Below are 24719 nucleotides of genomic sequence, written 5' to 3' on the forward strand. Positions count from 1 at the left end.
GTTACTCCCTTATTATATTCTTTGTGGGAGTTAACCCCAAGTACAGTTGTTTGGATGACGTGTGGTTAGATTTTGGGAGACAATTGCAGTAGGATTTATAAACGTGGTTCACTGGCCATTTTAAAGTCTTAGAGATCCACAGTGCAGTGAAAGCCCTTTGGCCCATCACATCTGCGCTGATCAAAAACAACCACCTGAATATTACCATTGGGTAAAATCCTTGAACATACAAGTGTTTTTAATGTGTGTTGAACACTTAAAGCATATTGATTAAGTGAACATCAACAAGAACTTTTCTTCATTTACAATTGGAAAGCATCCTGTGGTGTTTTGTACTTGTGGGTCATGTCCGACATATACGTGATGGTAATTAGGGGAGATGACCAAGGTACAGGTCAGTTAGAAGGATACTTTTGATGATGGGGAGGGATTTAATTTGACTGAGGGAAATATTTTGACTATGCTAAGCAAGTGGCTGAAGGTGGTGGCCCTGATGGTGGTGGAGTAAATGAACAGGGAGTACTCAGTGAACCATAAGCGGATGTGAAGAGAACAAGAACAAAGTTGCTGGAAAAGCTCAGCAGGCTAGTCAGCATCTGTGAAGGAGAAAGCAAAGTTAACATTTTGGGTCCGGTGACCCTTGCACAGAACGTCAGATGACAGAAAATAGGGAGGTGGGTGGAGTAGGGAGTAAACGATAGGATAGAGCCCAAAGAGAGAGAAAGACAGTTGGACAGACAAAGGAGTTGCTAATAATCAGGCTGGGAGGGCGAATAGTTGTTAATGGGGGCTGTTAGTGACTAACAACAGGGGGTGTGTAATGGCAGGCTATGTGTGAAGATGACTGACACAATGAGATGTTGCTGCAACATGCAGGGATAGATTCTAGTGGAAATTGTCGATTAAGATGATGATCATGTTGAATGAACAAATTGTGTCATAGACATTGACCTGACCAAAAGGTGCTATGTGTAAGAACAAAAGTGCACAGGAAAGTTCAATGTCACTTGTAGTTAATGTGTATGGGTGATCTGGAAGCCAGTGAAATGGGTGTTGAAAAATTAAACCTGTAGCAGACCAGAACCATGAATAATGTCTTCAGCAGCAATGGAGATGAAGGATGAATGTCAGAGGTGACTTTCTGGGCAATAGATTGGGCTTGGAATTTACATAGGGAAAAGAAGCATAGAAAATAGAAGCAGGTGTCGGCCATTCAACCCCTTGAGTGTGCTGTTTATTATGATCACGGTTGATCATTGAGTTCAATACTCAAATCCCACCCTCGCTCTTCATATCCCTTGACCCCTTTAGCCACAAGAGCCATATCTACCTCCTTCTTAAAAACATATAACGGTTTATACTGAACCACTTTTTGTGGTAGTGAATTCCACAGGCTCACCACTCTCTGGATGAAGAAATTTCTCCTCCACTCAGTCCTAAAAGGTTTACCACTTATCCTTAAACTAAGCTCCTTGATTCTGGTGTCCCGCACTATTGGGAACATCTTTCCTGCATCTAACTTGTTAGAATTTTATAGATTTCTGTAAAGATCCCCCCTCATTCTTCTAACCTTGAGTGTATACAACTCCCGAACCGACTCAATCTCTCCTCATATTGTCAGTCCTACCATCTGTAGAATCACTTGGAGTAAACCTTTGCTGCAGTCCCTGTACAGCAAGAAGTTCTTCCTCAGGTGAGAAAACCAAAACTGTACGTGATACTCCAGGTGCAGCCTCACCAGTATAATTCCCAGTATAATGTGTAATTGCAGCAAGACATGTTTGTTCTTGGACTCGAATCCTCTCACTATTAAGGCCAATATACAGTTTGCCTTCTTTACTGCCTGCTGCACCTGCATGCTCACTTTCAGCGACAGGTGCATGAACACACCTTGATCTCATTGAAATTCCCTTCTCTCAATTTACAGCCATTTGAATAATAATCTGCCTTCCGACTTCTGCTACCAAAGTGGAAAATCCACACATTTATCCACGTTGTACTGCATCGGTCATGCATTTGCACACTCACTCATTCTGCCTGAATCACACTGCAACATCTCTGCACCCTCCTCACTGCTCACCCTTCCAACCAGGTTTTCTCATCTGCAAAATTTAAAATATTACATTCAGTCCCATCATCTAAATTATTAACATAAACTGAATGACTGGAGTCCTAGTACCGAAGCTCATTTTATGATTGAAAGTGAGCATCATGAGGATAAGCTTCAAGAAGAGGTTTCCATCAGGTGTTGGAGCAGGAAGAGTAAAACAGGATTAAATAAGGTGCTGCTTCATCAATGGTTTGATGTGAGACAAAACAGGCAGCACGGTGGCTCAGTGGTTAGCACTGCAGCCTCACAGCGGCAGGGACCTGGGTTCGATTCTAGCCTCGGGTGACTGTCTGTGTGGAGTTTGCACATTCTCCCTGTGTCTGCATGGGTTTCCTCCGGGTGCTCCGGTTTCCTCCCACAGTCCAAAGATGTGCAGCTAAGATTGGCCATGTTAAATTGCCCATAGTGTTTGGGGTGTGTGGGTAATAGGGGGATTGGTCTGGGTGGGATGCTCCAAGGGGCATTGTGGACTTGTTGGGCCGAAGGGCCTGTTTCCACACTGTAGGGAATCTAAATACAACAACTGCAGGTATAGAATCAAGAGCGGAAATATGAAGCAGGTTAGGATTTAAAGTAGAGCAGAGGAATAGAAAGACCTCAGGGTTCATGTACAAATCTTTATAGCAGAATGCGTTACAAAGCTTTGATTTAAACGGAATAGTGGACTATATAAACAGATGCATAGCTTTGAATTTTAGTCATAAAGACAGAAAATGGTGGGGAACCTCAAGCCTGGAAGCATCTGTGAAGATGAGAAGACTTAATGTTTAATATAACTTCTTCAAATCTGGTTCAGTAATGAGGATGATCAAGACTGCAGAGGATTATAGACAAATTAAATGAGTGGGCAAGACTTGGCAGATGGTATATCATGTGGGAAAATGAGAGATTATATACTTTAGCAGGAGAAATAGAAGCACTAAATATGGAGAAAGACTGGAGAAAGTGCAGCACAGAGGGATTTGGTAATCCTTATGCATGAATTACAAAAATCTGGTATCCAAGTTCATTTGGTCAGAATGAACGCAACTATTGGTCGTCACTTCAAAGGGAATTGGATGTAAAAATAGTGAGATTTGGCTAAAACTATACAAGGCACATATTAGACCGTACCTAGAATATTGTGATATATTTGGCCCCCTTAGCTAAGTAAAGGTAGACTTTTATTGGAGACAATCCAGAGAAGGTTCACCACATTGGCTCCAGGTATAAGGGGACTTTATGAGGAGCGGTCGAGTAGGCTGGGCCAGCACTTTTTGGAATTTAGAAGAATGAGAGGTGACCTTATTTAAATATAGAATATTCTGGAAGGGCTTGACAGTGTGAAAGAGAGATTGTTTCCCCTTGTGGCAGAGTCGCTGGACCGGGGGGGGAATCATCAGAGCAAGAGGTCACACATTTAAAGAAAGATGATTGGTTTATTTTCTAAATGTACTAGAACTCTCTAGCAAAAAGCTGTTTAGGCCGTAAAGTATATTCAAGGCTGACATAGACAGATTTTTTCATCAGTAAGTGAATCAAAAGTTTTGGAGGGAAGGTTAAAGAAAAAAGTGGGTTTGAGCATTATTAGAGCAGCTATGATCTTATTAAATGATGGCGTAGTCTCAGTGGGGCTGAGTAACCTACTTCTGCTCTTGCATCATATGGTCATATTCTTGCAGGTGTTACCTTCAGAAATGGGTAACACTTAAGAGCTCTAAAGTAACATTAAAAGGAACAACATGAAAACTAGTAACAGATTTAGGAGATTTCAAATGAATGAAGTATCAGAAGTCACTGTTTTGGTAATGTAGGTTTGAAGTAGCTTTTAAAAAGAATTTTGCTCTTCATCTTGTGGAAATAATATGTCTGTGAACTGTATTTCTGTAGCAACTGATTAATTTGCAAAATCAATGTTGTACCAAAGTCTCAATTCTGGTTCAATGACACAAATCATAGCCAGTGTTGGGGCTGAGTATGGTCCTGTAGTCTTTGGATAATATAACACTACTACATCCAGTCTGAGCATTCTGATTGAGAATGCAACTCGTCACCTGTTCTCACCAATGTTGTAAAACCAAGAATAAAGGAAAATGCTATCCATGGCTATGCTTAGCTATTTAAATAGCGACCAGTTTGCATTTGCAGTTTGCATTTAGGCGAACTGTGTTTGAGGAATCGCTAATTTGTTTTCTAAAGTCCGTAGCCATGTAGCTGAAAAGCTGATATTTTATCACATAGAACTCAAAAAGAATAATTATTTTATTCATGAGGTAACAAGGTGTAGAGCTGGATGGACACAGCAGGCCAAGCAGCATCAGAGGAGCTGGAAAGCTGACATTACGGGTTTAGACCCTTCAAGGGTCTAGTCCCGAAACGTCAGCTTTCCTGCTCCTCTGATGCTGCTTGGCCTGCTGTGTCCATCCAACTCTACACCTTGTTATCTCAGATTCTCCAGCATTGGCAGTTCCTACCATCTCTGAATTATTCATATTATGATTTTTGGAGGAATTTTGATGAAAACACAAAGCGAAAGTTGACATTAGTTGGCTTACTGTACCACAGTACCACGATCAGTTACCTCATGCATCCTTGGTCTCTTAGATACAAGTAAAAAATAACCTCAAACTTGTTGGCTTTCTGATTGCAGTCCGGGGTATCTCAAAAGAGTACTTTTGGAGAAACATTAAATTACGGAAATAACTTCTTGCGTTTGTGTTGAACTGCAGACTTCAGATGTTACAGTGACTTTCAGAGGAGGATTGGGGTGCATGCAAGTAGTTTTGCTGTCATTGGAACTAAAAAATCTAGGACAATGTGTAAATGCTTCTCATTGCATTTGGAATTAACTAAACTCATGCATTTATTGCTTGCTAATGAAATTTGAAAATATAGAGTAATATGCTGTGAATAAACTAGGAAGGATTCTTTTATTTCTTGAGTGTAGGGTAACACAGAATCATAGAATCCCCACAATATAGAAACAGGCCATTCAGCCCACCGTCCACACCGACCCTTCATTCCATTCAGACCACACCCCTCCGTACACTTTTCCCTGCAACCCTGCATTTCCCATGTCTCGCCCACCTACTCTGCACATCCCTAAACACTGTTGGCAATTTAGCATGGCCAATCCACCTAACCAGCTCATCTTTGGACTTTGGGAGCTAACCAGAGCACCCGGAGGAAATCCATGCAGACCCGGAGAGAATGTGCAAGCTCCACACTGTCGCCTAAGGGTGGAATTGAACCTAAGTGCCTGCTGCTGTAAGGCATTGTTAACCACTGAGCCACCGTGCTACCTGTTTATCACAAAACTATTGAATCTTGAGAATCTACTGCACGTCGCTTTCATAAATAGAACCCACTGGCACCTCAAATGCATGTTATGTGTTAAAGATGATGGTTATAACATTGGGATAAATAGCATTTGTATGTTTAGTGTTATGGTGTGTATGGTATTAAAATGGCGCCCCCACAATTTTAGCACACTTGAAGTATGACACATGGTGCACACTGTCTTAATGAGGCCACTAAAGCACACATTAGGACTATGTGCTAGAAGTGTGCACTGCAGGCAGATTATGATGACTGTCAGCACAATTTGACTTGATGCCAAAATTCCATCTTCAATCTCTCAGCCCCAGCTAACACCATTCCTTAACCATGTGTTCAGCAGCAAAATGGACTCTTGTACCAATGATATTTGAATGTGTCATCCCATCTTGCCAATTAATTGCTGCATAATTTCTGTTGATTTTGTTATAGTAGAAATGTTAGGTTTTTTTTCAGGCAGTGTTGGTTAATATTGCTGAGGTTGAGTGCAAATGGTGATTCACATGGATAGCGCCTTAATTCTGACTTGAGGTATTCTGCTTGGGCCACCCACTTCTAAATATGGGAGCTATCATTCATTTGGCTTGAACTGCGAGAGAGATCAGCAAAGGCAGCAAAGAAGAGACAAGCTGGCACAGAGGGAGGAAGAGAATTAGGAGCAGGTATAATGTCATTGAGAAGTACAGCAACAAAACAAACCCTTCATTCCAGCTACCCTTGCCGACTCGATATCCTAAATTCATCTCATTTCATTTGGCTCATATCCATCTAAACCCTTCCAAGATATATACCTATCTAGATGCCTTTTAAATGTTGTAATTATACCAGCCTCTACCATCTCTTCTGGCAGCTCATTCCAAACATGCACCACCTTCTGCATGAAAAAGTTGCCCCTTAGATCCCTTTTATAACTTTCCCCACTCACCTTAAATTTATGCCCCCTAGTTTTGGACTCCCCTACCCCTGGGAAAAGACCTTGCCTATTTGCTCTATTCATGCCCCTCATGATTTATTAACTTCTGTAAGGTCACCCCTCAACCTGTGACGCTCCAGGGAAAATAATCCCAGCCTTTTCAGTCTCTCCCAAACCCTCCAACCCTGGCAACATTCTTGTAAATCTTTCTTGAACCATTTCAAGTTGCACAACATCCTTCCTATAGCAGGAAGACAAGAATTGCATGCAATATTCCAACAGTGGTCTAACCAATGTCCTGTACAGCCACAACATGACCTCCCAACTCCTATACTCGTTACAGTTACCAATAAAAGTAAGCATACCAAATGCCTTCACTATTCTATCTCACTGTGACTCCACTTTCAAGGAGCTGTGAACCTGCTCTCAATGATTGATTTGTTCAGCAACACTCCTAAGGAGCTTACCGTTAGGAGTATAAGTCCTGCCCTGACTTGCCTTTCCAAAATGCAGCACCTCACATTTATCTAAATTAAACTCCATCTGCTACTCCTTAGCCCATCAGCCCATCTGATGAAGATCCTGTTGTACTCTGAGGTAACATTCTGTGCTGTCCACTACACTTTCAATTTGGTATCATTTGCAAATTTACTAACCATACCTCCTGTGCTCACATCCAAATAATTTATATAAATGATGATAAACAGTTGACCCAACATCAATCCTGGTGGCACACTGCTGGTCACAGGCCTCCAGTCTGAAAAGCAACCCTCTACCACCACCCTCGGTCTTCTCCCTTCGAGCCAGTTCTGTATCCAAATGGCCAGTTCTGCCTGTGTTCCATGTGATCTAACCTTGCTACCAGTCTATATAGATCACATCCACCACTCTGCCCTCATCAATCCTGTTTGTGACTTCTTCAAAAAACTCAGTCAAGTTAGTGAGGCATGATTTCTCATGCACAAAGCCATGTTGACTGTCCTTGTCTTTCCAAATACATGCAAATCCTGTCCCCCAGGGTTCCCTCCAACAACTTGCCCACTACCGATGTGAGGCTCATGGTCGAGAGTTCCCTGGCTTTTCCTTACCACCTTTCTTAAATATTGACATCACATTAGCCAACCACCAGTCATCCATCACCTCACCTGTGGCTATCGATGATACAAGTATCTTAGCAAGGGACCCAGCAATCACATCCCACAAAGTTCTAGGGTACACCTGTTCAAGGTCCTGTGGATTTATCCACCTTTGTTTGTTTCATGCCGTTCAGCACCACCACCTCTATAATAGGGACATTTTCAAGATGTTGCTATTCATTTTCTCTCAATCTATATCTTCCATATCCTTCTCCACAGTAAACACAGATGCAAAATACTCATTTAGTATCTCCCCATCTCCTGCTGATCTTTAAGGGCCCTATTGCCTCCCCAGTTACCCTTTTGCCCTTAAGGTATTTATAGATTCTCTTTGGATTCTCCTTAACACTATTTGCCAAAGGTATCTCGTCTTCTTTTTTCCCTCCTGATTTCCCTCTTAAGTATACTCCTACTACCTTTATACCCTTCTGGAATTCACTCGATGCCTGCTGTCTATATCGGATATATGCTTCTTTCTTATTCTTAACATAAACCTCAATTTCTGTAGTCATCCAGCATTCCTACACCTACCAGCCTTGCCTCTGGGCTTTTGTTATCTCATTTTTGAAGGCTTCCCATTTTCCAGCCTTCCTCCAATTTAGAACCTCAACTTTTAGATCTGGTCTATCTTTTTCTATTTTAAAACTAGAAGAATTATGGTCATTGGCACCAAATTGGTTCACCACTGATTCCTCAGTCACCTGCTCTGCCTTTTTTCCCCAGAGTGGGTCAAGTTTTGCACCTTCTCTAGTAGGTACATCCACATACTGAATCAGGAAATTTTCTTGTGCACACTTAGCAAATTCCTCCCCATCCAAACCCTTAGCACTATGGCAGTTCCAATCTATGTTTGGAAAGTTAAAATCCCCTACAATAACCACCCTATTATTCTTATAGACAACTGAGATCTCCTTACAAATTTGTTTCTCAATTTCCCGTTGACTAATGGGGCTCCTATAGTACAATCCCAATAAGGTGATCATCCACTTCTTAATTCTCAGTTCCATCCAAATAACTTCCTTGGTATTCCCAGGAATATCCTCCCTAAGTACAGCTGTAATGTTGTCCTTAAGGTAAGATACCACTCCCCCTCCTCACTTGTCCCATTTCTATCCTTCCTATAGCATCTAAACCTGGCTCATTAAGCTTCCAGCCCTGTCCATCCCTGAGCCATATCTCTGTAATTGCTATGACATCCCAGTCCCATGTTCCCAACCATGCCCTGGGTTCATCTGCCACACCTGTTCAGCCTCTTGCAATAAAATAAATACAGTTTATTTCATCAGTCTCACCTTGTCCTCTGCTTTGTTCCTGTCTGCCCTGACTGTTTGACTGACTTCTTTTTCCAGTTGCACCAGTCTCAGATTGATCTCTTTCTCTGCTGCCTCCCTTGATATCACCCCCCAGTTTACCAGGATGTTGTCTGGGTTGGAGTGTGTTGGTTACAAGGATCAGTTGGACAAACTTGGATTGTTTTCACTGGAGTATTGGAGGGTGAGGGTAACCTGGAAAAATTATATCAAATTATGGGGAGTATGGATAGGATGGATAGTTGGTCTCTTTTCCGGGGTGGAAATGTAAAACACTAGTGGACGTGAGTTTAAAGTGAGAAGGAGCAAGTTTAAAGGAGATGTGCAAGGCAAGTTTTTTTTACACAGCTGGTGGTAGGTGTTTGGAATACACTGCCAGGGGAGGTGGTAGAAGCAGATACAATAGCAATGTTTAACAGGCACATAGTCAGACACATGTACGGACAAGAAATAGAGAAATAAGGGCCATGAGCAGGCAGATGGGATCAGTTTAGAATGGCAGCCTGGTTGGTACAGACATGGTTGGCCATAGGCCCATGTTCTATGCTCTGTGGGCTCTCAGCATGAAGCCTTATCCGTCAAGGAACTTCTTGGACCATCTGTTTCTCATCTGCTTGAGTCGCTGACAGTGTTTCCATCATCTGTGCTTTACAAAAGAGGTACTCACAGCACTCTTACCTCTTGCAATTGTAACCACAACCTCAGAGCACAGCATAGACGGCACACCATTGGCAGTGAAAGTGGCTACGGACATGAATCTAATTGCATTGGGGTTCCTTAAGCTGGAGCAGGAGCCATTTGTTACATCTCCCAATTCACCATCAGTTGCTGCATCAGTGAGATGACAGATGCATTTCATGCTCGGAAGTGGGTTTTATCCATGCATGAAAGCTGTAAAATGATTGAAACTTGCAACAGTGCTGGGTGGTTGTGCTAATGTTCTGTATGTATATGAATACTGCTTGTTAGATCAAGAAAGAGCTGTGATAAATGGAATAGTATATCATTTGAATGAATTTGGCCTGTGAAGATATATTGACTGACCTTGGTAACTTGCCTGAGGTCACTGTGATGCTATATTCAGATCCTCAGGGTCAGCCTGCAGCCTCTGTCCCTGCTGAATGTTCCCACTCTCCTCACAATATCACTTGAAGAACCTCCCAACACCTTGAGGGAAAAGAAATTGGAGGTATTGCAGCTGAGGAAAAGGAGAATCTTGGGGTGCACTCTACTTGTTGCTCATAAACTTACCTTTAACTATTCTCAGCACATGTTGTAGCCAGAAGGTTCCTGTAAGAAAAGCAACCAGTTTACATCATGCAGGCCAAGTCAAAGTAGCACTAGCCTCATGTGAATTTGGGGCTTCCTGTTGTAGTACCCTTAGTAGTGTGATGCCTGCTACCATTATTGGAATAAGTAGGCAGGTTGAGGTTTGGCAGCTGCCTGAGCCATTAAGAAAGAGGTGTGGGTAAATTCTGCATCATGATTCATGTACCCTTTGTTGGCCTTTTAACAAAATTCCTATCCCGCTACTCAAAATGAATTTTAATGGAATCAAAACTTTGCTCCCTGATATGGCAAAATAATATTCTTATAACATTAGTCTGATATGTTAGTGGTTAAGAGCTACACAAATTTCTTTCCTACAGTTTTCTTTCCTTTTCATTCAAGCAAGCTCATTCGCCTTTCAAACTTGAGCATTTGCCTGAAACAGTACCTTCTTCTGCAAACGCTTATGCATTCTTTTCATTCTCCTCCTGGACATAATAAATGCTTTGTAATCCTGAGTTCATTCATATGTTAATGTTTAGAACATTTTTTTAGAACTTCTCCATGCCAAGTACAATCTATACCATGGCTTAAATTTTGTTCAAGAGCTTTTTCTTTTACAATTTTTTCTCTGTTTGCCAACAGAACTTCTGTTCCTGAAAGTCAAATGGTAGAGAACTAGAATATAAGTTTTCCCATACACTTTAAGCTTTTATTCGCCTTATCTCCCCTTGCTATTCAATTATCCATTACTGAATCCTCAACTCTCAAGATCTTGGAGGCTATCATTGATCAAAGGTGAAAATGGACCAGCCATGTCAATACTGCAGTTGCAAGGCAGGTCAGAGGCTAGGAATCCTGTGGTGAATAAATTCCTTCCTGACTCCCAAAGTCTGTCCGCTAACTACGAGGCATGAGTCAGGGGTGTGATAGAGTTGATTGAATGAATGAATGCATCTGTGGCAGCACTCGGAAAGCTTGACACCATCCAGAACAAAGCAGCTCATTTGTTTGGCACCACGTCCACCAACTTTGACATGCACTCCTTTCACCACCCTTTCATATGATGGTAGTGTGTACCGTCTCCTAGATGCATTGGGACAACTCACCAAGGCACCTCTGACAGCACCTTCCAAACTTGAGAACCCTATTGCCTAGAGCTCAAAGGCAGTAGATTACATTGGAACACCGGCCTGTTTCCGCACTGTAGGGAATCTAATCTAAACTACCACCTGTGAATTTCCCTCCAAGCCTCTCTTCAGCCCGAGGAATTATTTTGCTGTTTCTTCAGAGTTGTTGGGTTAAGGTCCTGGAACTCCTTTCATAATGCTACCGTGGGTGTACCTGCTCCATAAGGACTATAGCGGTTCAATAAGGCAGCTTAACATCACCTCTTCCAGAGAAATTAAGAATGGCAATGGATGCCGGAAAATCCAGCAACATCCCATGAAAGAATTCTTTTTTAAAAATGCATATAAACGCTACAAGAGTGCACCTTCAAATACAATGATTCTGTCTGATCCTGTTCGGTAGCACAAATTAATCCCTTGTTAATACCAACTAGTGAAATCGATTGATACACAATTAATATGCAATTAACAATGTATACACTTGATGATACTTAACTCTGTTAATATGTTGTAGGATTCCTAGCTTCCACCTAATACCCCCAACTCTTTCCTTTGTCAGGGAAATTTATTTCACTTCAATGTCCCTTTGCATTCTCTTTGAAAAAATCTCATGTTCTGGCTGCATTTGGCATCAGAACTCACTGACCGCACAGTGCATCAGAATGGCAGACTGTTCCAGACCAACCTTTTTTAAAGTTCCTCCTACATTTTTTTCAATTTTACTAAACCATTATTAACCAGGCTTTTCCCACCCCACTTTGCCCTTCCACAACACCAGATGAAACCTTCTCAGTATTGTGTTGATGCATCCCGTGCTCCCCTACACACAGCTCTTCATCCAGACCCTGACCACTCCTTCACACTCAAATCCAGGTGCCCCTTGAATCTAAGAAACTTCAATATCCTAATGTGCTCCAGAAATCCAAGACTTCCCCATCCATTTCAACAGTCATGGATCCTCTCTCCTACACCATCCTGTACTCTGGACCTTACGCACACATGCACATCATGCTTTTACACACACACCCGTGCACACACACACACACACACACACACACAAACACACACACACATGCATGCATGCCACTACACACACACACACATGCGCGTGTGCCCCTATATACACACGCCCCTACACGCAGACCACCTCATCAATTATTTGGAAGCTACTTACCCAAAATCCTCCCAGAGAAGTTTGGAGCTACAAATTTCCAAAGGTGACGTGTTGCCTTAAGTTTCTTGAAAATAAAGATCGAAATAAAAGGAATGCAGAGAACAAAACACAGAAAGAGTAATAGGTTTCTTTAACATTCAGTTATACTATTGAGGATCAATACCTCAGCCTCAATTGTGATTCAGTTGGTAATATACTTGATTCTCAATTGCAAAATTCCACATTCATATCCATTTGCAGGGTTTGAGCACAAAAGTCAAGGCTTATACTCCAACGTGGTACTGATGGGGAATTGCAGTTTGGTAGGTGAGCAACCAGAACAAAGCTCCATCTATCCATTTTGGTGGATTTAAAATATTCCATGGCATTATTCTGAAGTACTGCACTGGAGTAATCCCAATATTTACAGCTTAAGCAAGAACACAACACAAAACCTCTCTGATGAAGGGTCTAGGCCCGAAACGTCAGCTTTTGTGCTCCTGAGATGCTGCTCGGCCTGCTGTGTTCATCCAGCTTCATACTCTGTTATCTTGGATTCTCCAGCATCTGCAGTTCCCATTATCACTGATACATAACCGATTATCCAGCTGTTTGCAATTTGTGGAGATTGTGAAGAACAAATTAGTTGCTGTTTATCTTATATTGTATTCATTGATACATTTCTGCAAATAATTAATTGGCAGTAGAATGTTTAAATGTTCAGTGGAATTCATAAGTGTTAAATTTAAACAAGCTTTACTTTATTTTCTGATCTCTCGGTACACAACTTACCTCACTTTCTGATCCATTTTCAATTATACATAAGTTGAAAAACCGATCAATTTTTATCACAAATTCCAATTGATGTAGCATTCACAGCTTTTCCAGTGCTTGCGTCTAGCAAAGTAGCTCCCAGTTTCGCACCAAAATGCGGGAGTATGCATTTTAATTTATGACTCTTGTTGGTATTGTCCACAAGAGAAAATTGTGCATCAGTGCTATCAAATCCCATAATTAATTTAGTACCTCTGTTACATCATACTTTAACCTTCTAAATTCAATGAAACGTTAGCCAGGTTTATGCAAATTGTCCTTAAACTTACTCCTATAAACTTTTGCGTGATTCTCGTTATAGAAAGAATATTATTAAATTGGAGAGGGTTCAGAAAAGATTTACCACGATGTTGCTGGGTATGGATAGTTTGAGTTATAAAAACTAGGCTGGCTAGGATGGGACTTTTTTATACTGAAACATATGAGTTTGAGGAGTGACCTTCTAGAGGTTTATAAAATCATGAGGGGCATCGACTGACAAGAGTCTTTTCCCTGGGGGGGGTGAGTTCAAAAATAAGGGGCATATTTTTAAGGTGTGAGGAGAAAGTTTTTAAAAAGGACTTGAGGGGCAACTTTTTAAACACGGAGTGGTTTATGTATTGAATGAACTGCCAGAAGGAGTGGTGAATATTGGCACAGTTACAACATTTTAAAAAAATTGCTGAGGTACAGAATAGGAAAGATTTAAGGGCATATGGACCAAACACAGGCAGGTGGAATTAGTTTAGTTTGGGAACATGGTTGGCGTGGACGAGATGGAACTGAAGGGCCTGTTTCCATGCTGTATCACTCTAAGGTCAATTGGGCGGCACGGTGGCTCAGTGGTTAGCACTGCAGCCTCACAGCACCAGGGACCCAGGTTCAATTCCAGCCTCGGGCAACTGTCTCTCTGGAGTTTGCACTTTCTCCCCGTGTCTGCGTGGGTTTCCTCTGAGTGCTCCGGTTTCCTCCCACAGTCCGAAGATGTGCAGGCTAGGTGGATCGGCCATGCTAAATTGCCCGTTGTGTTCAGGGGTGTGTGGGTTACAGGGGGATGGGTCTGGGTCTGGGTCTGGGTCTGAGTGGAATGTTTCAAGGGGCGGTGTGGACTTGTTGGGCCGAAGGGCCTGTTTCCACACTGTAGGGAATCTAATCTAACCTAATCTACATGATGCTTTTTCTGCACATCCTTCCAATTATTCAGTGCCAAAACAGAATGCGTTACTTAAATGAGTTTGGAAATTTCACATTGCAGTCCCTTTGCAATAAAGGCAATATTTCTTTGACCTCTTGGTATTTTAAATCTGTATTGTAAAAGAATATATATTTTTATTTTCTGATGTTTTTGATTGTAGATCCAAATAAGGAATAGCTCTTTTTTTAGGAAACTAAAGATTGTTGAATGTTGTTGTGCTTTTTGAAAGTAAGTAACTTGGTGCTCACTGTAAATGTAGTTTACTCAGCTGCTTTTTCAAGCAATATTGGGAGCCTGACAACAAGTAACTGATTCATAACTCGTGACTGATCTACAGACCAATGACAAAGGTTGTCTGCCTCCAATTAGCTACCTGAGAAGCAATCACATAGTTGAAAGCTTGTGGGCGTAACTATTAGGGGAGAAGCCATTGGATCTCCAAAAAGTCAGGAGCTGTCTGTTTTCTCTTCAGTAAAAGCATCTCAAGCATGAAAATAGCTAGTTAAGTTTCCTTCCCAGTTGCTATAAACTGTGACTTTAATTGATAAGTCAAAGAATTTTACAACTGGCAACTAGTCACTCTGCCTCCAGCAAACAAATGAAAGTATATGGAGAGCAAAGATGGAGGAAGCAACATGGTGATCAGCAAAAAAAGATCATCTCAGCAAACATTGCGGACAGACTATTGAACTGCCTTTCCAGTTGTTCCCGTTGGCCCATCATATTTTCTTTTCCCGTGTGCGCGTGTGTCTTTGTGTGTGCGGGTATGTGTGATGGGGAAGTTTATAAGTGGACTAGAACTTCTAACTGTAGAGTTGTATGTTGGCTGTTCATAATTGTTTGTCTGTAGTTTAAAAGTGTACTTATGATAAACAGTAACTTTTAATAGGTACAGAAATCCATTTTCTATCAATCTGGATCAAAAAGCCAAGTAAATTGTGAAAATTTGTGTGCTTTTTTAAAAAGTCTTCAACTTTTGTGACAATTTGGAGAGTAGCAGGGCTTGTTTTCCCATGTGCTACCCAGTGTGGTAAAAGTGTGGATATCTAAATGCCAAGTGCTCTATAGCTGCTCATCTCTCAGCTTGTTTAAATCAAATTGTTTTGCGTTTCTTAGCCAAAATGGTTGGCATTGCATTTCTTCATATTGAAGTTCATATACGATAGTTTTGTTGCTCATCTGTCTGTCTCAAACCACTTATAATTGCTTGCCTTTACAAGCAAAACTTTTAGTATTCAGATGCTGGTATATATAATATCTGAAAACTTAGACTTGCAGCTCTCCATTTTTTTCATTGAAGTAATTTTAGTATGAGAAAGTTAATTGGCCCGGTTATGTACTGCAGAATGAATAGGAGAACATTAAGTTTGCTTTGCTTAACCTTACTTTTTGTATTTACTTTTGCAACTGTTATTGATGCTTTATACTTTCTTTGCTCCTTTTTATATCGCTACTGTTCTGCTAATATTCACATTTCCTTGCATTTATAAAAACTTATACTTGTTGCTCAAAACTGTATCTTATCTCTGGGAAGAGGACTGAAAGAAAGTACAACCTTTAAAGTAAGATTTTCAAGTGGTAAAATATTTTAGATATTCCGATCTTAAAGTTCAGCATTTGAGTAGAGTAGAATGGTTAAAAAGTTAAATGGGATTTTAAATTTATACATCATGGCAGTTGTTAGAAAGCTATTCATAGCAATGATAGTTATAAAACTACCATTGATTGTCATTAATGAAAATCGAGGTCACTAATGTCTTTCAGGGAAGGAAAACTGCAGTCCTTAACCAGTCTGGTCTTTGTGTCTGTAGGCCCACTCTGATGTGATTGCAATTGATTGATTTTGTAACGATTTTCTGAAATAGCCTAGCAAGCAAGTCGGTTCAAGGGTAATCGGTGTCGAAACAAATATAGGACGTGGGCGTTGCAGCCAAGGTCAACGAAAAACCATGATTTTCTAGATTATGAAAGGATTCCAGGTTAAGTAATAAAAACATGCTTCTACTCATTGTCCCATCAATATCTAGGGGTTGGAGCATAGATTATAACTGTTCTGATGAAGTGGAAGTGAGGCACATTTTCACGTGAACCTTGTCAAACTAAGGAGTAACTTATTACATATTATTCATGGGAAACAGTAAGTTATTTAATATTTGTAAAAGTTTTGAGCTGATTATTATTTTGCGAAGTGCCTGGCCTTTGTAAAAATGCTGTTTTAAAGTGGCCAAGATGACCAATATGTTCACTACTGCTGCTGCTGTTTGTTGTTCTGTGGGGAAGTGGAGACAGCTGATTGAAAGATTCAGCCTTATCAGTTTACAAATCATTCACCTGTTCCAGAATAATTTTAGGATGTTAAGGACTTCTCTTTGCATCTTTTACAAAGGTCAAAGAAGAATATTTTCACATTACAATGTTTTTTGTACTTTGTAACTATAAATTGCAAGAGTAGAACTAATTTAGTCGTGAAATAATTTTGTATCTTTTCTGCTTTGCCATTAATAATTGATCATGAAATTCCACCCACCAAAAGCTTAGGGAGAAAAAACAAGTATGCTACTTCAGCCTTGTATTAGAATATGTAACTGGCAAGGCATGTAATCTATATTAATTATGTAGTCAGTAAGCTAACATTTTAAACTTACTTCTGAATCACCACTGTATGCATAATTTAAAAGGGACCAACATATTTTCTATCAGAATAAGATGAACTTATTTATTAGAAAGCTTCATTTTAGAAAATGAATGAGACTTCATTGAATGTTCCTATTGCCAATGGCTTACGTCCATATTAACCAAGGTTACATGTGATTTTTGGCTTAGCACTTGAGCATTGTTCACTGCTTCCTTTTAGTGTTTTACCATATCAAAAAGGTTACTACTCAAATAAATATGATTTTTATGAAAGAAACGGTTGTGTTCTAACAAGAGTTAAAATTGTTTGGCACAATGAATCACAGTTATAGGGAAAGCATGGAATCAAGATCATCTTTGCTTTAAAGAGGGGAATGTCTTGACTTTAATCAAGACTTCCCAATTTTTCCCTTCAATTCCACCAGGTTGCCTCAAACCCTTCCACTTCAGTCTGTCAACCTTGTTCAGTTATTTTCCATGTTGGCTTTTAGTTTACATCTGTATTTTTCTGTTTCTAGTGTTTCCCACTTTTGGCATTTTATAGAAATTAACTTATTACATAAACCATCAGTAGAATTTCACTTTTTTTTTCTTACTGCACTGTAGATCCAGTTTCCAGCAACATAATTTAGTTCACTGTTAAGAAACTATTAAGCTTTAGATTTATTTTAACAAAACTGTTTATAGCCTGATCAGTGTTCCACGTTCACAATTATTGGTGCTGGGGGGAATTTTATGAAGCCCAAGAGAGTGGATTGAATGATCTATTGGCACTTGTGTTTAACAAATAAATACAGTGAAAAGTGTGATATGGTGCCACGCTCCCATGCCTTTTAAATTACATGGGGTATTAAGACGTAACTAAATATAACTAAAAACAGAGTTCGTCTTCCTCCCTTCTTGTTCTCCTCTTAACGTCAGCAATGTTGCGGTGGCGGGGGGGGGGTCGTGTTGTCTGCACAGCAGGCTCCAAGCTGGCCACCATCGTTGCTATAACCACTGTATTGTTGCCACTACAAGCCCTGCTCCAGGCCTGCACCGTCAGGGGTACCACACCTGTTCCTACCATGCTGCCAACGATGGAACCAATGCTTCTGTCAATGCAAGGAGGATCAGTACCGGCCCACTACATCACTGCAGCTGACGTCCAATGCTGACCACGGATGCCACCTTCTCCACCAACGCTAAGACAAAAAGGAGAGAGAAAACAAAGAAAAGAGAAAGTGGATTCTGTTGGCCTGATGCTCGGCAGCAGATGAGCTCATTAGCCCAAATGGTACATGCCCCCTTTAAATAGTCATGAACTGAATACCTCAAGGTTCTAGTGTACAAATTGCATTATAGTGAAATAAAGACTGTATTACAGATCCTATGACACAGGCTGGTTCAACATGCTGATGACTTTATCATTGCGGCTCAACCCAAGATGGCAGCAATGGCAGGCTAGGTAGCATTTGGGCTACTGACCTGAAAAACAGTTGGTGTGTAATGTCCGTGGTTTCCTGGGCTTCACTCTATGCCATAAGGGAGGGGAGTAGGAAAATAAACTTTCCTATGAAGGCTGAGGACCAGCAAGGTAGTGAGTGGATGATTTAGGGGGAATGGGGGATGTTGAGGAATGAATTTGGGGGAAAGGTAGCGTGAAATGGAAAAGGTTTGGCATTCTGCAAATGGCAAGGACGTGGGGTGTTTGGCCGGCCTGCGTGAGAAAATGAGATCTGGAGGATATGACAGTACTATCCAAATGTGTGTACATCTCCATGTGTTGGCTGGTTGAGTCCTTGAGTTCAGCAGCAATATTTCTCTTTGCTTAACATCCTACATGAAGCATGGAAGGCGGGGCAGATGAGCCTTTAAGTTCAGCCATATCCCACAGTGATGAGTATGACGCTGGTTACTAACATAAGCAGTCAATCAAGAGTGATGACAATCACAGTATGGTTTCTTTCATAATAAAGGAAGTACCTCTAAGTCCCTTGTAAGTTAGCTATACCATGAGGCATACCAAAGCATTTAGGTCTCTAACCAAGCAGATCTCTACCAATAACAATAATGCATACATGAATGCAATGAAACCAATGTATGTTGAATACTTGTATTGAATACAAATTTTCAATTTGAAAAGCATCCATGCCTTTGCCCTCCCAACTTTCTTGTTAATAACAGTAGAGCTGGGTAAGGACATAGTGGCCTTGATGAAGAGCCTCTTTGTATGTCGAAGTTGCTCTTTTACAGCCCATTTTCCTTTCTATATTATTGACGGATGGTGGGTTTCAAGAATGCTAACACTTCTGCCATGTTATCATGCATGTTGTACATGCACATTACTGGCACCTAGATTTCTTGTCATGTGAGAAATGCCAAAAAGAGAGAAAGCAGAATAGTGCACTGATATAGTTACAGTGTCAAGAATAGCACGCTTTGGTAAAAGCCTGGCTTTCCAGAAAGAAATAGAACATTAAAGGTAGATGCAAATATGTATGCACGTATGATCATCAGGCTGACAAACGTAGGACAAAACATTACAATAGACTCCCTACTTATCGTGCTAGAGAATGCCATAGGTGCCATTCCTACTGCCTTCTTCACCCATCTTGTCATGGTGGCAATGAGGCCTTGAGCATGTAGCCTGACTCCATGCCAGTTGAGGCCCTTAGATGGTCAATGTAGTGGGGAGCATTCCTGAATTTTCCTTTTCACATTCATGAATTGTTTTTTATGGATTGCCAACTGTCTTTTAGGAAACAGGCGATGTCACTGCAGGATTCCTAGCCTTTGCCTGCACATGTAGTTGCAATAGTTATCTGGAAAGTCCAGTTCAATTTCTAGCTCATGGTAATTCAATGGTGAGCACACCACCACCTCTGTTTTTCACCCCACCTCCACCCGCCTCTGACTCCGACCAGTGCCACCAGAATATTAATAGTGGAATTCATTGACATCAGCGTTGTTGAATGTGTTGAAGAGGCAGTAGTTAGATTCTATCAAATTGGAGATGGGCACTTCCTGGCATTTGTGCAGCATGAATGATATTTGTCATGTTTCAGCCTAAACCTAGCTATTGTGCAGGTCTTACTGCATTTGCTTCAGCATCTGTTCAGTATTTTGTTCCATCATCTCAAATATCCCCACTTCTAACCTTTGCAATGGAGGGAAGATCATTGAAACAGCAGACGTTGGTCAGGGCAGGGACACTATCCTGATGAGCTCCTCCAATGATTCCTGGAGTTGAGATGACTGACCTCCAACAACCATAACGTTCTTCCTGTGTGCCTGATATGACTCCAACCAGCAAAGGGTTTGCCCCCTGATTCCGATTCACTCCAGTTTTGCTGGGGCTCCTTGATCTTACACTTTGAAATGTAGCCTTGAGGTCAAGGGCAGTCACTTACCTCATGTCTAGAATTCAGCTCTTTTATCCATGTTTGTCCATTTGGTTTCATTCTTTTTTTGATATTTTGTGTTGTTTGAGACTCCTACCATACAAAATAGTGTGTTTTTTGAGTCAGCATGAGCTAGAGCAAGAGAAATCTGAGAGTGTTTACTGCGATTTAAGCATGAGTGGCTTTGATCCAAACTTAAGGTAATTTGCAGTTGCAAAATCGGTTAATGGTTTATAGATTATAACCAATTCTGGTTGAATTGGTTGGTAAACCGGATGTTCAATGAGACTCGGTGGCTTACCAAAGAAAACCACTGAGTGACAGCTTTGTAATTTTTTTTTTCAAAATCGATTCACATTATTTGCTTTAGTTATTCCTGATGCTTGCTAATGATGAGTTGAAATCTGTTGTTTTTTTTTAGTATTGAGACATCACAAAGTTTTAACCTCAGGAGATTACCATAGTTTATGATTGTGCATTAAGAAGTAATATACAATGATATGATGGTACAGTCACATGGCAGTTGGTCAACTCAATATGGAGATAGGTTTATGGGCGTGGACTTCATAGAAAACTCAAACCTAATAATGTTTTTCCTTTCCCAGTAAACATAAGCAAATGAAAGGTTGAGTAACCAATAGATGGTAACATGGAGGATATTTAAAAATGCTCCTGCCATGTATATGTACTGTGTTATGGTTTCTTGGAAATCGATGTGAGTTTTCAGAAATAATCTATCAGTCTTTAAACTTATATTTTATGCATGTGTGGCATAAAACAATGAGTTTATTGAGGGAATTGGACATAGTTAAAGAGTGAAACCAGAATGTTATTTGTTTTCCCCCTGTATGATGAGCATTAGTTTGCAGTCATTAAGCTAGTAGCTTTTGTTTTACCCGCATTCAATGCTCATGCTCACGTTGAAATGAATTAAACCAAGAAAAGAATGTAGAGTCTGAGAAGGATAGCTTTGTTTAACATACTTGGGTCATATTGTAAGACTGAAGTTAAGATTGAATAAAATCTGTTTGTTTTCTTTTTACAGTCTGATGTCATCCATCAGAGCGTTTTTGAACTGATCCACACAGAAGATAGAGCTGAGTTTCGTCGACAACTTCATTGGGCCCTAAATCCAATGTCAACCTCAACTCCGGAGTGTGAACAGCCAATTCCAGGTAGTAGTGCACATTTACTCAGTCATTTTGTAAGCTGCAAATACTGAGATCTTATTACGTACAATTGACAAAATTAATCTCACTTGTTTGCACTTTAACCAAACAACCACATAAAAAAAGCATTGAAATGTAAGTCTTTAATAATAATATGAAAAATGTGAATTCAGCATGGTTTTTCTACCTGTTTGTACATTCCAAACTACCTCCCACCTGAACAACTCATTGCTAAATCTAAGCTCTCTATGATAGACTGTTCCACTTGTTCTTTTTGCTCCAAAGAGTTAAGGCTTGAATTGGTACAACCAAATATGATTCCCTACCCCACCCAGCCCACTGTATCCTCAATTCTACCTTGTAATGCTCTAATCCTCAATAAAACCATTACTGTTTCTTACTCTGGCTGCAACCTTTGCCTATATGACAAAGTAACTACTTCGTAAAATCATTCTTTAATGATTAACACTTAAGTGACTTTTTCATTTTGCGTTGCTTGCCACACCTGTTGTGTTCATCAGTTGATATTCTGTACTATTCAGTCATTTATTGCTTACATTTACATTGTTAATATTCATTATTAAGCAATTGTTTTGTTCTTAAGTGCCAATGCATTCCCAGTTACATCTGGTTGCAAATAATTCACTTAGATTTCCATTGAAATATTTTTATTGCAAATTATTTTTTTTAAATTTAATCAAAGTTTTGTGCAAGGACTGGATTGTCATTGCTTCAGAATTATTGTTCATACGCATAATGTTGGCTACAATATTGAGTTAAGCTTGTTTTTATTTTGAAAGACCGTGCTTCTTGAGTTATGAAAGTTATTACTTTTCTGCTGGGAAACAGTAAGGATGTTTTGTAATTCACTTTACAATCTGTCGGTACAATTGAAATTTTAAACCTGAGCAATGTTGGAAACAGGAACTCTTTTGATATAACCATCATCCTGAAATACAACCATTGGATCCATAATGTTGACTTTGCTTTCACTCCACAGATGCTGCCACATATGTTGAGTTTTCCCACTATTTCTGCCATTGTTTCAGATTTCTAAAAGTTTACTCTTTTGATATACATTGCCGTGGATATTCCAAGAAGTGATAATAATAATTACCTTACCACTCCAGTCTGTTTCTCTGTTAGGGCTGAGCTCCATATTTCTAGCCAGGAATTCCAATCTAGGAAAGCAGACAATTTTTACTTAGACGAACTCCGATGTCCAGAGATTTTTGAAACTATACAACAGACGTAGTTAGCTATGCAGGTTCGTTTCTGGGTCAGACAGATGTGTAGGTTTATTTCTCCATTTAATTCACTTCCCACATGGTCACTACCTTTGTCTCACTTCCTCCTTTTTGAAGTTCCATTGTTCTGATCTCTCATTTTCCAAAGTTGTAATACAATGCAACAGCTTATAAAAGAGCAATAACGCTCCTAAAATTCAAAGAAATTGGCTCCAACACTGAAAATACCTCAAAAAAGGAGCAACCAGCCCAGCTCGTCCCCGCCTCCCTAACCTGTTCTTCCTCTCACCTATCCCCTCCTCCCATCTCAAGCCGCACCTCCATTTCCCACCTACCAACCTAATCCCGCCTCCTTGACCTGTCCGTCCACCCCGGACTGACCTATCCCCTCCCTACCTCCCCACCTATACTCTCCTCTCCACCTATCTTCTCCTCTATCCTTCTTCAGTCCGCCTCCCCCTCTTTCCCTATTTATTCCAGAACCCTCTCCCCATCCCCCTCTCTGATGAAGGATCTAGGCCAGAAACGTCAGCTTTTGTGCTCCTGAGATGCTGCTTGGCCTGCTGTGTTCATCCATCTACACACTTTGTTATCTTGGATTCTCCAGCATCTGCAGTTCGCATTATCTCTCATCTCTTAGGGGACATTGGTTAGGCTATTTTTTGGAATACTGTTTGCAATTCTGGTCTCCCTTCTTTAGGAAAGATGTTGTGAAACTTTAATGGGTTCAGAAAAGATTTACAAGGATGTTGCCATGGTTGGAGGATTTGGCCTAAAGGAAGTGGCTGAATAAGCTGGGGTTTTTTTCCCTGGACCGTCAGTGGCTAACGGGTGACATTTATTGAGGTTTATAAAATCAAAAGGGACATGGATAGGTTGAATAGTCAAGATCTTTTCCTCGGGTAGGGAGTCCAAAACTTGAGCGGATAGGTTCAAGTTGAGAGGGAAAATATTTCAAATGGACCCAAGGGGCAACTTTTTCACACAAAGGGTGTTGCGTGTGTGTGGAATGAGTTGCCAGAGGAAGTGGTGGAGGCTGGCACAATTGCAACATTTAAAAGGCATCAGGATGGGTACATGAATAGGAAGGGTTTAGAGGGATATAGGCCAAATGTTGGCAGATGGGTCTAGATTAATTTAGGATGTCTGGTCAGCATGGACAAGTTGGACCAAAGGGTCTGTTTCCAAGCTGAAAAGCTCAGTGACTCTATGACTTTATCATGACGCGTAGTGTTCTCAGCTTTATTAAGAGAGGCATAAAGCACAAGTGCAAGAAGATGATTTCAAACTTGTACATGGCGCTTGTTAGACCTCTGCTGGAGTATTATGTACGTATTACAGGAAAGGTGTGAAAGCATTGGAGAAAGTGCAGAAGTGATTTATGAGAATTGTTTGGGGAGGAGAAACTTCTGTTAGGCGTGTAGTTTGAAGAAGTTGGGATTACTATTCTTAGAGAAGAAAGTTGAGAGGAAATTTTATCGAGCTTTTCAAAGTCATGAGCCGGTTGGATAGAGTAGATAGGGGCAAGTTGTTCCCATTCCTAAAAGGAAAAAGTACAAGTCAGCTTTGCTTTACAGTGGGATGCAAAAGAAGATGATGTGAGAAAAACCTTTTTTCACTCAACAAATAGTTAGGGTTTGGAATGCAGTGGCCGGGAGTATGGTGGAGGCAGTCTCGATTGAGGCATTTGAGGGCATTGCATGATAATTTGGATGGAAATACTGAGCAAGGTTATGGGCATAAAGCAGGAAATTGACATGAGGTAACAATGCTCATTTGACAATGCCTCCTCAGACACCATAACAATACTTTAATTATGATAAAGGGGTTTCTCCGAGTTCCAGATGCATCAGAATTGCTCGTCAGAATTTTTAATTTCTGGCATTTCCCATACAGTCTGCTGGGCCTGGAATTCCATGGCGTCCTGACGTGCTACTCAGGT

The 24719-nt window shown here is 40.6% G+C and overlaps 1 protein-coding gene across 2 annotated transcripts in view; it reads left to right on the forward strand.

Annotated features, from left to right (window-relative positions):
* LOC125464337 (aryl hydrocarbon receptor-like) overlaps window positions 1–24719 on the forward strand; it is a 175771-nt gene that overhangs the window by 117685 nt on the left and 33367 nt on the right. The window contains exon 5 of one of the 2 annotated variants that reach the window (XM_048556652.2): window positions 21407–21539. In XM_048556652.2, the coding sequence (XP_048412609.1) occupies window positions 21407–21539 (133 nt within the window). The remainder of the gene's footprint in view (window positions 1–21406; window positions 21540–24719) is intronic. The other variant, XM_048556661.2, reaches the window with a different exon arrangement.

This window comes from Stegostoma tigrinum, chromosome 2 (genome assembly GCF_030684315.1).
Source record: "Stegostoma tigrinum isolate sSteTig4 chromosome 2, sSteTig4.hap1, whole genome shotgun sequence".
NCBI lineage: Eukaryota > Metazoa > Chordata > Chondrichthyes > Orectolobiformes > Stegostomatidae > Stegostoma > Stegostoma tigrinum.